This window comes from Xiphophorus maculatus, chromosome 5 (genome assembly GCF_002775205.1).
Source record: "Xiphophorus maculatus strain JP 163 A chromosome 5, X_maculatus-5.0-male, whole genome shotgun sequence".
In the NCBI taxonomy this organism is placed as follows: domain Eukaryota; kingdom Metazoa; phylum Chordata; class Actinopteri; order Cyprinodontiformes; family Poeciliidae; genus Xiphophorus; species Xiphophorus maculatus.
This window is the reverse complement of record NC_036447.1, coordinates 28,727,306-28,739,316: the sequence shown is the minus strand read 5'-3', so window position 1 is coordinate 28,739,316 and position 12,011 is coordinate 28,727,306. Positions and strand designations below refer to the sequence as shown.

Here is a 12,011-nt window from a genome sequence, read left to right as displayed (position 1 = left end):
CTTTTCTGTTCCTGTGGACAAACTCCACCCACACTGAGTGACACTCAGCAGAAGTGGAGGAAAACATAAATACTCTCTGCATGACTCATTTATCTTGATTTTAATCAATGGGTCAATTTGACCCTGAACAGTATGTGTGTCTCAAGTTCAATTATAAAGATCACCCATTGAAAAAAAAAAAGTGCAATATAAAAAAATGACCAAAAATCAATTTCAAGGAAATTATAGTTTTTTTGTGTCTAAGTTTTTATCAGTGGACATAAAAAATGTAAATTCTATTTTTTATGTCCAAAAGAGTAAATGAGCAGGTTGTCGTCATTGATGCTTAATTTCTGAGAAATAAAAAAACATCATTGCACAAATATTGATTGAAATGGTTAGTATTGGAGTTAATAATCAGACTCAAAAATGTTTTGGAGGAATTGTTTGGTTTCTGACACTATTGCATGATTAAACACTCCCCGGGTCAAATTGACCCACGAACATTTTTGCTGTACCTCAGAAACAAACATAACAAGAAAACTTAATGGAGAGAATATAGTTTATTTTATGTATTTGGTTTTTTTACTCCATTTATTTATTTTTTTGTTTTACCTTTTATGAGTCTGTTTAGCATTTAGCATCCCGAGCCAAACTCCATTCCAACAGGTGGCGGTAATGAACCAGGACGTTGCTTGCACACCGACAAGAAGAAGAAGAAGAAGAAGAAGAAGAAGCTTCATCGAACTGGAGGGTTTTTCAGAGCGGCGCGTTGCTGCTAACGTAGCTTAGCAGGAGCTACGTCAATCTACAGCGAACTGGTTTGTGTTTACAAAGAGCGCTACCAAGGTGACGTCTTATTACTTCCAGACTTTGTTTTATAAGAATTCCCCGGCATGTTGTGGGTGGCCGTTAACTTGTCAGTTTAAACTGTAACTTGTTACATCGTTCTTCTAGTTTGTTAAAGAAGTTAGCTTATGGCACTGGAGTTTTTATGCACTGGTATGGTAACAACGTTTTAAAAATATTTGGTTGTCTCATTGATAAATACGAAGACTATAAACTGTTTAGTCATTTTTGACTTTGGAGTTCAGCGCTGTTGAGGTTAGATTTAACAGGTTAACTTTGACTGAGTTCTTGAAAAATATTTTTCCATAATTATCCTAAAGTTGCTAAGTCAGATTAGGTAAGCCTTAATATTTCTGTTTTTATTCTGTTCATCCCACAACAACTTTCTGCTTCTGTGTATAAAGTTGTTTAACTATTGACAGTATAACAGTAACCTTCTGCTTCAATATGGATTATTAATTAGTTCTAATTTAAAAATGTATACCAAGCAAAGCAATGTTTTTGTTGGTAGTCATGTGAGAAAGAAACAAAGTCCAATAAATTATTTGGACGCCAGAACAGAAAAAATGTTTGGCAAAAACCAAAACTGTCAGAATATTTTGACGCCAAAGACCTTTTTTTTTCATTTTTATTTTTCCCACAATTTTGTTGGTAATAAAATGGGGGTAGAAAAGTCAAATAATTATGATAAAACGTTATTTCTAATTCAAAGAAAAACCTCCATGTATGCACACATTGACAGCTCTGGCTTATAGAAAAGCGTCCAATACATTTAATTGTTTTCTTTGTCAAACTTAGTGGGTGCAACATATATTCAGGTGTGCTAAAAAACAAAACAAAAAAAAACTTTATTTATTGTACAATTAAATGATTTAATGGAGGTTGCAGTTTTGATTCAACTGCATTGCAAGAGTTTCCAATAACGCATGTGTTCCTCACCTTTACCTGATGTTTATTAACAACATATATTGCATCACAATATATGTTGTTGGTTGAGTCATCTATAAGATTATTTTGTAATCAATCTGCTATGAAGAATGTAATGAAAAATAATTATTTGAACTTAATAATTATGGTTATTCATTTTTAAAAATCGCTTAAGGATTACTTACGATTGTATTTCAAGGTTGCCATAGAATCCATGTGTTTTTTTTTCTATCGCAGTTATGATGATTTTCACTCATATTTTTTTGCCTCTTATTAGCATTCTTTTACAACCAGAGCATTTAAAATGGATCTGGAAGATGACACCACTATTTTAACGACCCTGAAGTCCTTTAATACCTTCATTAGTCGCCATGAACATCCACAGCGTCCGTCAGAGCAGTCGGGGAGCGGGAACCTGCAGCCTCACTATAAGCGCAGCATGGAGGTACGAAGAAATCATTTACATAGAGCTGAACTTATCAAGACCACTAATTAGCCTTAACATTGGTTAGTTGGATTTAATGTTTATTTTATCGATTGGTTTATTTGTAGTTTCTGGAAGCAGCAGAGAGGGTTCACTCTCAGCACCGCTACCTGCAGCTGGACCAGGAGAAGAAACAGATGGAGCTGAGTCACAAACGAGCTCGGTTCGAACTGGAGAAGGCAGCTTCTGAAAGCGCTCGAAACCTGGAGGTACAAGACAAGTTCAGTGTCTAATAGAGATGCACCGATGATTTGATATCAATATTTGTATCGGTTCCGATAGATTGGGTATCTGACAATGTGCCAAATCCATAAGGACAGATCTATTCAGTCTAATTCTACGCTTTGTGCTCAGAGTGACGTCACGCTTTATTTATGTTACATTATATTTAGTATTCCTAATTGCACTTAGTGAACCATTTGGAAGAAGGTTTGTTGTTTTAAATTTTACATGTTTGACCAAGACAGTCAACCTATTGTTATTGTTAGTTTTTTTTTATTGATATTATTTATCTTAATTGGCTCTTCTACTCCTAATAGCACTGACTGAAAAACTGAAAGTTGTTTTTACACGTTTGTCCAGGCTTGTGAAGCTGTTGGTTTATTTCATTGTGCCGTATTGGTGCAGAGTTATCAAATGAGTTTGTAAATTCAGTACATTTATATCCGTGTTTTAAAAAAAGAAATATTTTAAATCCATTCAACTCTGTTTTTCTGTTAAGGGATCGGTATCGGCCGACACTAAACCTCAGATATCGGTATCAGTGTTGTAAGTGGGGAAAAAAGTGGATCAGTGCTTCTCATTATCCTATTTTAATTGATGTATGTCTTTTATGGCAACAAATTTCTTATAAGATGTTTATTAATCAGCGTCTCAATGAATTCCGATTAATGATGTTTAAAATCCCCTAAAACTGTGCGAATTGTTTGGCGGATTACTTTTGCTACTTTTCTTCTATTTTCTATTTTATTGCTGTAACATACACTCACAGCGATACAGTTACTTAAAAAAAAAAAGTTGGGCTGAAACGAGTAATCAGATTAATTGTGTTCTGATTTTAAGATAAAAGCACCTTTTGTCTGTAAATATGTTTTAGCCAAAACTCCTCAAGTGGCCTAATTTTAGCTTCGACTGCTTCAGATTTACTAAATGAATGCTGTTCCATTTAGGCAATAAAACGTTTCGTTTCTTTTTTTTTTTAAAAAAGATGTTTGTATTTGCATCTTTTTAATGTATTTATGATGTTACATTAAAAAGGTTTAAGGTTAAATTAAAATCTGAATAGGCCTTTTTTTTAATCAGATGATTCATCTGAATAATTAATAGATTAATCAATAACCAAAATAAACTTTAGTTGCAGCTCAAAACAAAATATAAAATTTTTAAGTCCGTATCGCTCTCCTCTACATCAAGCACAGCCATATTTGCTTCTACTTAAATAGTATTTGCTGCAAATCTTTGCTTTTGCCTGCCTACTCTGTCATCAGAAGAAGTACCTGTTTTTATTGATTTATTTAAAAAAATATTGCAGCAAGAAGTTGACCGCAACCAGGACCTTTTGGGGCGAATAAAAGTATTAGAGGAGAGAGAGAAAGAAGCACGGAAGAACCTGTCAGAGCAGGTGGAGGCAAACGGTTCTCTTCGTAAGAACCTGGACGGCCTCAACAAGCAGCTGGACGAGCGAGACGCCAAACTGACGACAGTCGACCAGGTTACACACACGCACGCACGCACACCCCCACACACAGAGAATAAAGTTTAGATTTCTGGTCTCTCTTGATCTCCATCTTTGAATTGCTCGCTGTATCCAGACCGTCACGTCTCTGAGAGATGAAATCAGAGACCTTCGGCAGAAGATTCAAACCCAAGATGCAACAATTTCTTCCCAAACTCTGGAGAACCAAGAGCTGCAAGAACAGCTGGACTTACAGCGCAGGTCCAGAGATCCTTCCAGTTTCATCATGGACGTCCTGCTCCTCTACACTGAGGAAAACGTTAATCACACACAATTCTTCATTTTTTCCCCCCCAGAAAGTATTTAGAAGCTTCTCAGCTTTGCCAAAGCCTCCAAGCAGAACAGTCTTCTTGTTCAGAGCATGTCATCAAAATCAAGGTACATTGCACTGACACACACAGTTTATCCAACTTTTTACTTTTACATTACATGAGTTACAAACATTTCTGCTAAAAAAGAAAGTATCTGGCATGATTAATACCCACCAAGTCAATACTTTTTAGAAGCACCTTTGCAGCAAAAACCCAAAACGGAGCAGCTGTATTTATATTGAGATAAATAAGTCACAGACGAACACGATTACATTGATTCATTTACTACTACAGGGAACTTGTCAGACTGGTAATGAGAAATAAATAAAAATTGTATTAAATTTAATAGAAAAACCATATATCATTAACCCACAATTTCACAATTAATTTGCTTTTTGTTGTCTTATTTACATAAAATCCCTGTGATATAAAGGGATATTTTCAGATTTTACATGTCCAACGTGTCAAGGTTCAAGTGATGGAAATACTTTTGGAAGTTTTTACACTCATCCTAAAATGAGCATAACACTTTTGTAGGTTAAATTAAGTCAGCAAAATAACGATGATAACGATGACATGGTGATTTTTATATCGCATTAAAGATGTAGACAGCGCGGCTCGTGAGTAGCTGCACACGGACAAGAAGAGAAAAGAAACCCTAGGTTTAGTTTTTTCCCCTCAGTTTTCAGACTCGTTAAAATCACTGTTTGTATTAATGCGCCCATGGTTTCAGTTCAGAATAGTTTAGCTCTGCTTTGACCCATTTTCTGCCTGAATTTTCAGGAGCTGGAGAGACGTATAGCTCTCCAGGAACAAGATGTCGCCATTGTGAAGAGTGTGAAATCCGAGGTGGCAAGAGTTCCAGATTTGGAAAAAGAGCTGAAGCGTCTCAGGGAAGACAACGCCTTCCTGAGGTCCGTTTGCTTTCTTTTATTTGTGTTTATCCCGCTGCTTTATTTGGAAGGAGACCCATACAGTTGAAGTTTCTTGCAGTTTTCTAAACTTTGACTATAGATTATGCTTGGACCCCCACATTCTTCAGACATACAGTGTCAAACCTGAAGTGATAACTCCTTTTATTAATAACATGCATTTGCTGTCATCTACAGTATGTTAGGCGAGAACTGTCTCCATGAACAATAACTGAACACATTTTGATGGCAGATCAAACATTTCATTCCTTTGATTGATGAGGAGGTTTGGGTTTCTCTTCTGAACAGGGACAGCAGGGAGAACTGCAGCCTGTTGAAGGAGGAGGTGGAGGGCCTGAGGAAGAAACTGGAGAGAATGGAGAAGAAAAAAGAAGAGCTGGTCAACATAGAGCTGGAGAAAGAGGTAAACTGTCTGTCTGCTGTCACAGTTACCTACAAAAAATGATGTGGATACTAGATTCAGGCTAGCATAACCGAGAATCTAGACCAGGAGTTTCAAACTCCTAGCCACCGCTAAGATATCAAACATATTTTAAATTTTTTCCAAAATAAAAAAAAAAAATTATACTGCTCATTATAGTGTAAATGATTTGTTTTCTTCTGGTAAATGTATAATTTTAAACAGTTCCCAAACAAAAATCTCTTATGGTAGACTTTTAACATTTTTTGCATACATAATGCACACATAAATGAATATTGTTGCCTTTGCTCTGACAGTAAATGATGTCTGGTCACTTTTAGAGGCTGGTTGAGAAGCTGCAGGCCTGGGAAAACATCGGACAGTCTACAGGACTCAACATAAGGTCAGTATGATTGTGTCAATGAGCATAAGAGCCCTCTTTAAAAAATATATATTTATCATCAATGTGTTTCTAGTGAGATACAAAAATAAAAAGGACCAGTAGGTGGAGCTTTAGTCTTTCTAAACGACTGCGCCTCAGCTCACTGAAACACCTGGCCAACTTGTTAGAACAGACGGAGGATTCCACGTGAGCAGCGAAGCAGTTCTGACGTGTTGCATGCACTGAAGACCTGCGCGTCGCATGCATGCATGCACATGTTAATGCACATAAACCCATTTACTGTAGAATCATCTCTGGACTAGGTGGAACACATCCACACCACACAGTTTGATTTACACCGTTTGTCGACGGAGAACCAGGTGCTGCACCTTATTTTTGGTCAAAATAATAAAAAGAGAAAAGCTGGAAGGTGCCAGCACATGATGAAGCACAAAACAAAGTGAGCGTTTCTACCCGGAGCACCGGTCAAATTGGAAACCTGGTGTTTGATTTGCTCTAGCAGAGGGCATCTGCTCTCCCATGTGTTTTCAGCAGCTGGCTTCGCCCCGGCCAGGCCAGCCTCAGCGCTGGGCCTGACATGAGGGAGGTTTGATCTGATGAGACTGCACACCAAGTTGGTCGGCACAATTTGCATTGTCATGTTTAGTCCAGACCCAGGGGTTTCCAAACTTTTCCATATGCGCTGTATATGTAAATAAATCTAAATTTATAGAATATTTTTTGTTCAATATTTAATCATTTTTTGCATTTATTTGAGATAAATACTGCCTCATAGCGTTGGATTTTATATTGCCACTCTGAGTTTTGTGGTGGAAAATTTTATCATTACCAGATAATAAAATTTTTCATCATAATCCCCTGTTTTGATTATAAATTGTTTAATATATATTTTCTATTGATCGCATCATATTTTAATGTATTCCCACAGTTCTTATGGGTTTTTTGCAGTAGTGTTCTCCATAGCGACAGTTCTGGACTGTTCCTTTGGTCTCTTTCTTGTTTGAAACTTTTCCATTTCGTTCTTGCTAAGCTAGCTTGATGAATTTGACTGGCAGCCAATCAGAAAATGAGAAATAACACTTAAATCAATTATTTTAACATGTATTAAATAAAATGATTGGAAAACGGAAAACAAAAAATTCAGAAGTTTTCCTGAAAAACACTGCTCTAGAATGCAACCAGTTTGATTAAGTTTGTAAAGGTACACCCCCCCTAATTGGCCTTGGTGTACATTTGTCTACACCTCTATGCTTCAGTGGTGGGTAGGCTATGCTAGGCTAGGCTAGTCACATGAACATAGTAGATGCAGTAGAGGAGAGAAACAAAAGAAAAATTGAGGTCTGAGCTGTCGAAAAAAATCATTACCAATTCTCTGACATGAAGCCATCAATCTCCCAGGTTATGTGAAACTGTGGCTAAAAAGCGGTTTTAAAATGCGAGCCACATGCGATGGACTCCGAGCCAGAGCCATTAAAAGGGGGAAGTGTATGGACACGTTGTGATGTAAACAATAACATTTGAGACAGAGACCGACCGTGTCCTTCTGGAATAATTCAAACGTATGTCATGTTTACTCAGTCGTTTACATTTCCCCATGACGATTTTTTATGTGCTAGTTCGACTCTAAGAAGCTTACCGTAAGTTGTCTGTTCTGTAAAAAAAACGTCTTCCACTGTAAAGAGAGAAGTGCTGAACAAGATGGCTGTTAATGTTAATTTGATATTTGGAAACGTGGCCAACATGGACTGAACGGCTTCGTTCACTTCCTCTGCTGCTGTTGCTAAAACTTCAGGCAGACTACAAATCTAAGACGGTGCAGAAAATCAACATCATCGTTCACAACTTCTCCTTCTCTTCCTGATTGGCCCGGTTAAAATTCATTCTGGTGAAATGTCATTCTTACGTGTCACCATATATCACTGAATGACTTTGTTTTCTATAATAATTTGAATTTAACTCGGTTTATTACCGAGCCACCCAGTGGCTAACAGAATGGAGTGACGTCTCTTTGTTTTCACACTCTCTCTGCTCTGGCTCTCATATAGTTTTTTCTTTTTCTTTTTCGTTTTTGTGATCTCTCTGCATATGCGTGCGCTCACTACCCAGTGCTTTGTGTGTCTGCAGGAAACCGGAGGATCTGTCCAGGGAGGTGATTCAGATCCAGCACAGAGAAATTGCTCTGAAAGAGCAGAACTACACACTCAGCAGCCGGTAACACACACTGTCTGACTAAACACACAAAATCCTCCACTATCTCTCTTGTTTCAGACTTATTTCTCTCATTCTGTTTGCATTGCATCTCTCTCTCTCTCTCTCTCTCTCTCTCTCCTCTTTTCTCTCTTCTCTCTCTCTCTCTATGCATCTATTAAGAGTCTATCTCTGTGAAGTCTTTAATTGTCACAAAGTTAATTAAAGTGGTCCTGACTCTGATAGCACTCTTGACGGCAGGCGTGGGTGTGCATGTCTGTGTGTGTGTCTGTGTGTGAGGTTATGAGTGTTAACATTCTCTCTGCTCTGAGAAAGGGAATTTACTAATTAAACTCGTCCTGTTTAGACTGAGGTGATGTCTGCAGGGACTGCATGCGTGCTGGCGGCTATTAATGTTGCGCTCGTGTCCATATTTTGTTGGTTAACAAGCATTTCTCCTGTGCTGAGCGTTTTGGGCTCATTACGACACATTAGACACAGCAAAACCTCAGGATGATGAATGGGCGAGAGTCTGCGAAGGGACTTCTGCAGCATAATTATTAGCTTTCGTTGTAATTATTGTTCTATTGATCAGACTTGACACAAATCTCTGCCTCAAATGATTTCTAGACGCTCATCAGTCAGCCACACAGGCAGACAGGTGGGTAGGTAGGTAGGTTGTCTTTGAGGAAATATTATTAGAAATTGGCTTTAAATTGCTCTTCCCAAATTGTCTGAACGTTCAGCCCTAATCAATCTGCTTTCTCCTTTTTCCCTTCCCTCCACTTTTGCACACAAAAATCTCTCCTCCTGCTATTCATTTGTGTCGGGCCGTCAGAGTCAGGAGCTTGGAGCATTCCCAGTGTGAGGTCGGGGCAAAGCTGACCCAGCAGTGCGGCAGAACCGTGGAAGAGCAGAAGAAGAGAGAGGCTCAGGACGCGCTCATTCGACGACTACAGAAACGACTACTTTTGTTAACCAAGGTACCTGCCAATCAATAAAAAAAAAAACAACACACACACACACACACACACACACACCCACTCCAAGTATGCATCTATACTAAAATCAGCAAGTTGCTTCAAAAACTGGCCGCAGGAGGGATTTGAATCTCAAGACCTGCACAGAATTCTCCATTCTCCCATCAATCCTTGCTTTTCCAAACTCTCCGCTGGATATCATGTGACTCCTCTGGCTTGTATCCCGTGCTTTTTCCCACTGCAGTATTTGACTAGACCGCCGTGTGATATCAATTTCTCAGCATGCGTTATTCCCCTGGTCATCTACAATCTCTTAGCACACTAATCACACACAGTTGAAAGCAGATATTTACATACGCTGGATAAGACGACACGCACGCATTTTTTTTCTCAGCATCTGAAGTTAAAGGAGACCAAAATATATTTATGCTATTTAATTAAGTATATTTATGGATCTAAATATACTGAATTTATTTATTTATTTTCAGTGCCTTCAAGAGTTGCTTTCTTTTTTTTTTAGATTTTTGTTATGCTTTCTTGCACAATGACAATAAAGGAATAAAAAAACTTAAATACAAATTCCAGAAAACTTAACAAGAACATGTTTTTTTGAGATTTTCTTGTAACCTTCCTCAAATTCAAAAGTTTACATACATTTCTGGCATTTGCCAATACCAATGATAACTATCTTTTTAAAAGGTATACTTGGAAACCTTTTAGGTTTCCTTCCACCGTTGTTTAAAACTACATCATGTAATACAGACTGTGATATTACAGAACATGTTTGCAGGGATACTGGACTAAATAATGGTCTGTGCTATTATTTACTCCAGGCACCGTGATCATTCACAAAAATGCAGAATAAAACGGGGAGGATCAAGCATAAACTGGATGAGACGATAATGACATCATGACGAGGTTCTAAATACGCTCTTTGTCTAGAAAAGCAAAACTGGCTTCATATTAATTAAGACAAGACATTTTAAAGGGGCAGAATTATGTGTTTTTCAGCTACATATTGGCATTTTACAGCAGAATCAAGTAATTATTTTAACTTGTTATAAAAGTGCTATATATATCAAATATGACTTAAAATAAATCTGACTTTGTAATTTAAACACCTTGAAATTGGGCCTCTGTCTCTTTAAAAGCTCCTACGCTTTCTGAAACTCCCCCTTCAGCAAGTCATCACGGCGTCTCTCCTCTAAAAACCCAGTGGCTCACTGAGCAGTAGTTTCTATAATGAGCTCAGCAGGTATATAGTTCCACCAGGTGTTTGCTAATTGCCGATGACTAGTCTGAAGGAGCTGACTATGGGGAATTGTGCGTGAGGACCTCTAAGAAGAAGCTGCACCCTGAAGGCGGAGCTAGGTCCAACCATGTGCTTTGCACAGCTGATTGGTTGCCATGGAGTTTAAAGCATTTCTCAAACATTCATGAAAGAATCACAGCAACAATAAACTATGTTTTTGGAGAGGAAATAACATTATTACATTATGGAAGGCTCAAGACTGTTTATTTTACTTAACGCTGTCCCTTTAATTACAGGAAATGTGTTGATCTTTATGATGGAACGTGGCAACATGAACGTAATCGTCCGTCTGTTTTCTGGAAGGTTCATCGCTCGTCCTCTGTGTCACGCGCATAAAGCTTTTTAATAGTTTGCCCACTAGTCCAGCATTTCTTTTCAGTTTCAAATAACTGATTTTTATCTTTATTTTTTTTTTATCTTTGCCTTAAGGCTTCACCCACTAAATACCTGCACTTACCATCACCTTCGGTATGTAACTCTGTGGGACGACTGACTGACCTATTAGGGGTACAGAAATCTTTAGCCACCAGATGAGGTTGACAGAAAAGCAATTTGGCAACAATAGACGGTGAAAACAGCAATAGGTTTTATCACTCTGTTCTCCTTCGCCATGTTCGTTTTTAAATTAAATTTTTCATTTTATCACAGAAAAGTGATGAATTGTATTTTCCTGCAGGTTAATAGACAAACATCTGGAAGCCCTCCTGGTCGGTATGTGGAGCAAACGCTGACCTCCAAACGTATTTGTTCTGTCTGGTTTTCACTTGTGTTGCTAGTGATGTTTAGTTTTCTATTCCCTCTTGCACATTACCTTGAGCGTCTGCATTGTGCTAGCGCATTTCAAATGCATAACATTCATTTACATTGTTTAGCAATCTGTGGGGGATTTGTCTGTTTACTTGAGATCTAAAATAACATTTTTCAGTAGGTTTTTGTGCTGTATTTAATTGGAGTTTGTCTGCTGCTATCGTGCGACGTTTGCATCCAGAAAGTAAAAAAATAAAAATTTGCTTGAAACCTTTTTGCAAACTACATGAAAATCAGGGTTTGAATTTCAGAGCAGAGCGACTGAAGATGTCATTGTGGCCCCACTTAAATTTCTGTCTTTTAAAGTGGCAGTATTATGTATATTACAAGGCACATAGTCCCATTTTAAAGCACAATTTAGTCACTTTTTCCTTCACTTGTAATGAAAATGCTGTGAATATCAAAAACAACTTCAAAGAACTTGACATCGCAGCTGTATCTGACACCATGACATTAACTCCTGTCTCTTTAAGAACCTGCTACCCTTTCCGACAATCTCAATTCAGCACTTCATCACAACAATGCTCCTCCATGATGCCATTTACAAGCGTTCTTAGGAGCGTTGGACTGAGAAGTAGTTTGTGTGAAAAGGTCAGCAGTTGCATATTTCCACCAGTTGTTTGCTAATGGCTGCTGCCGCTAGTCACATTGCATGCGCTCTCCTTAAAGACGATCTCACTCAGAGAGCGATGACTCTTCCTGGCT

At 38.0% G+C, this 12,011-nt stretch overlaps 1 protein-coding gene across 1 annotated transcript in view; it reads left to right on the top strand.

Annotated features, from left to right (window-relative positions):
* Positions 1-684: 684 nt before the first annotated feature.
* The window catches only part of mad1l1 (mitotic arrest deficient 1 like 1), a 50,483-nt gene continuing 39,156 nt past the window's right edge, over positions 685-12,011 (top strand). Inside the window, exons 1-11 of the mRNA XM_023334417.1 lie at positions 685-828; positions 2,033-2,200; positions 2,308-2,448; positions 3,771-3,950; positions 4,051-4,175; positions 4,271-4,352; positions 5,069-5,199; positions 5,506-5,620; positions 5,959-6,020; positions 8,145-8,231; positions 9,046-9,190. Of these exons, the coding sequence (XP_023190185.1) occupies positions 2,060-2,200; positions 2,308-2,448; positions 3,771-3,950; positions 4,051-4,175; positions 4,271-4,352; positions 5,069-5,199; positions 5,506-5,620; positions 5,959-6,020; positions 8,145-8,231; positions 9,046-9,190 (1,209 nt within the window). The 5' untranslated portion in view covers positions 685-828; positions 2,033-2,059. The remainder of the gene's footprint in view (positions 829-2,032; positions 2,201-2,307; positions 2,449-3,770; positions 3,951-4,050; positions 4,176-4,270; positions 4,353-5,068; positions 5,200-5,505; positions 5,621-5,958; positions 6,021-8,144; positions 8,232-9,045; positions 9,191-12,011) is intronic.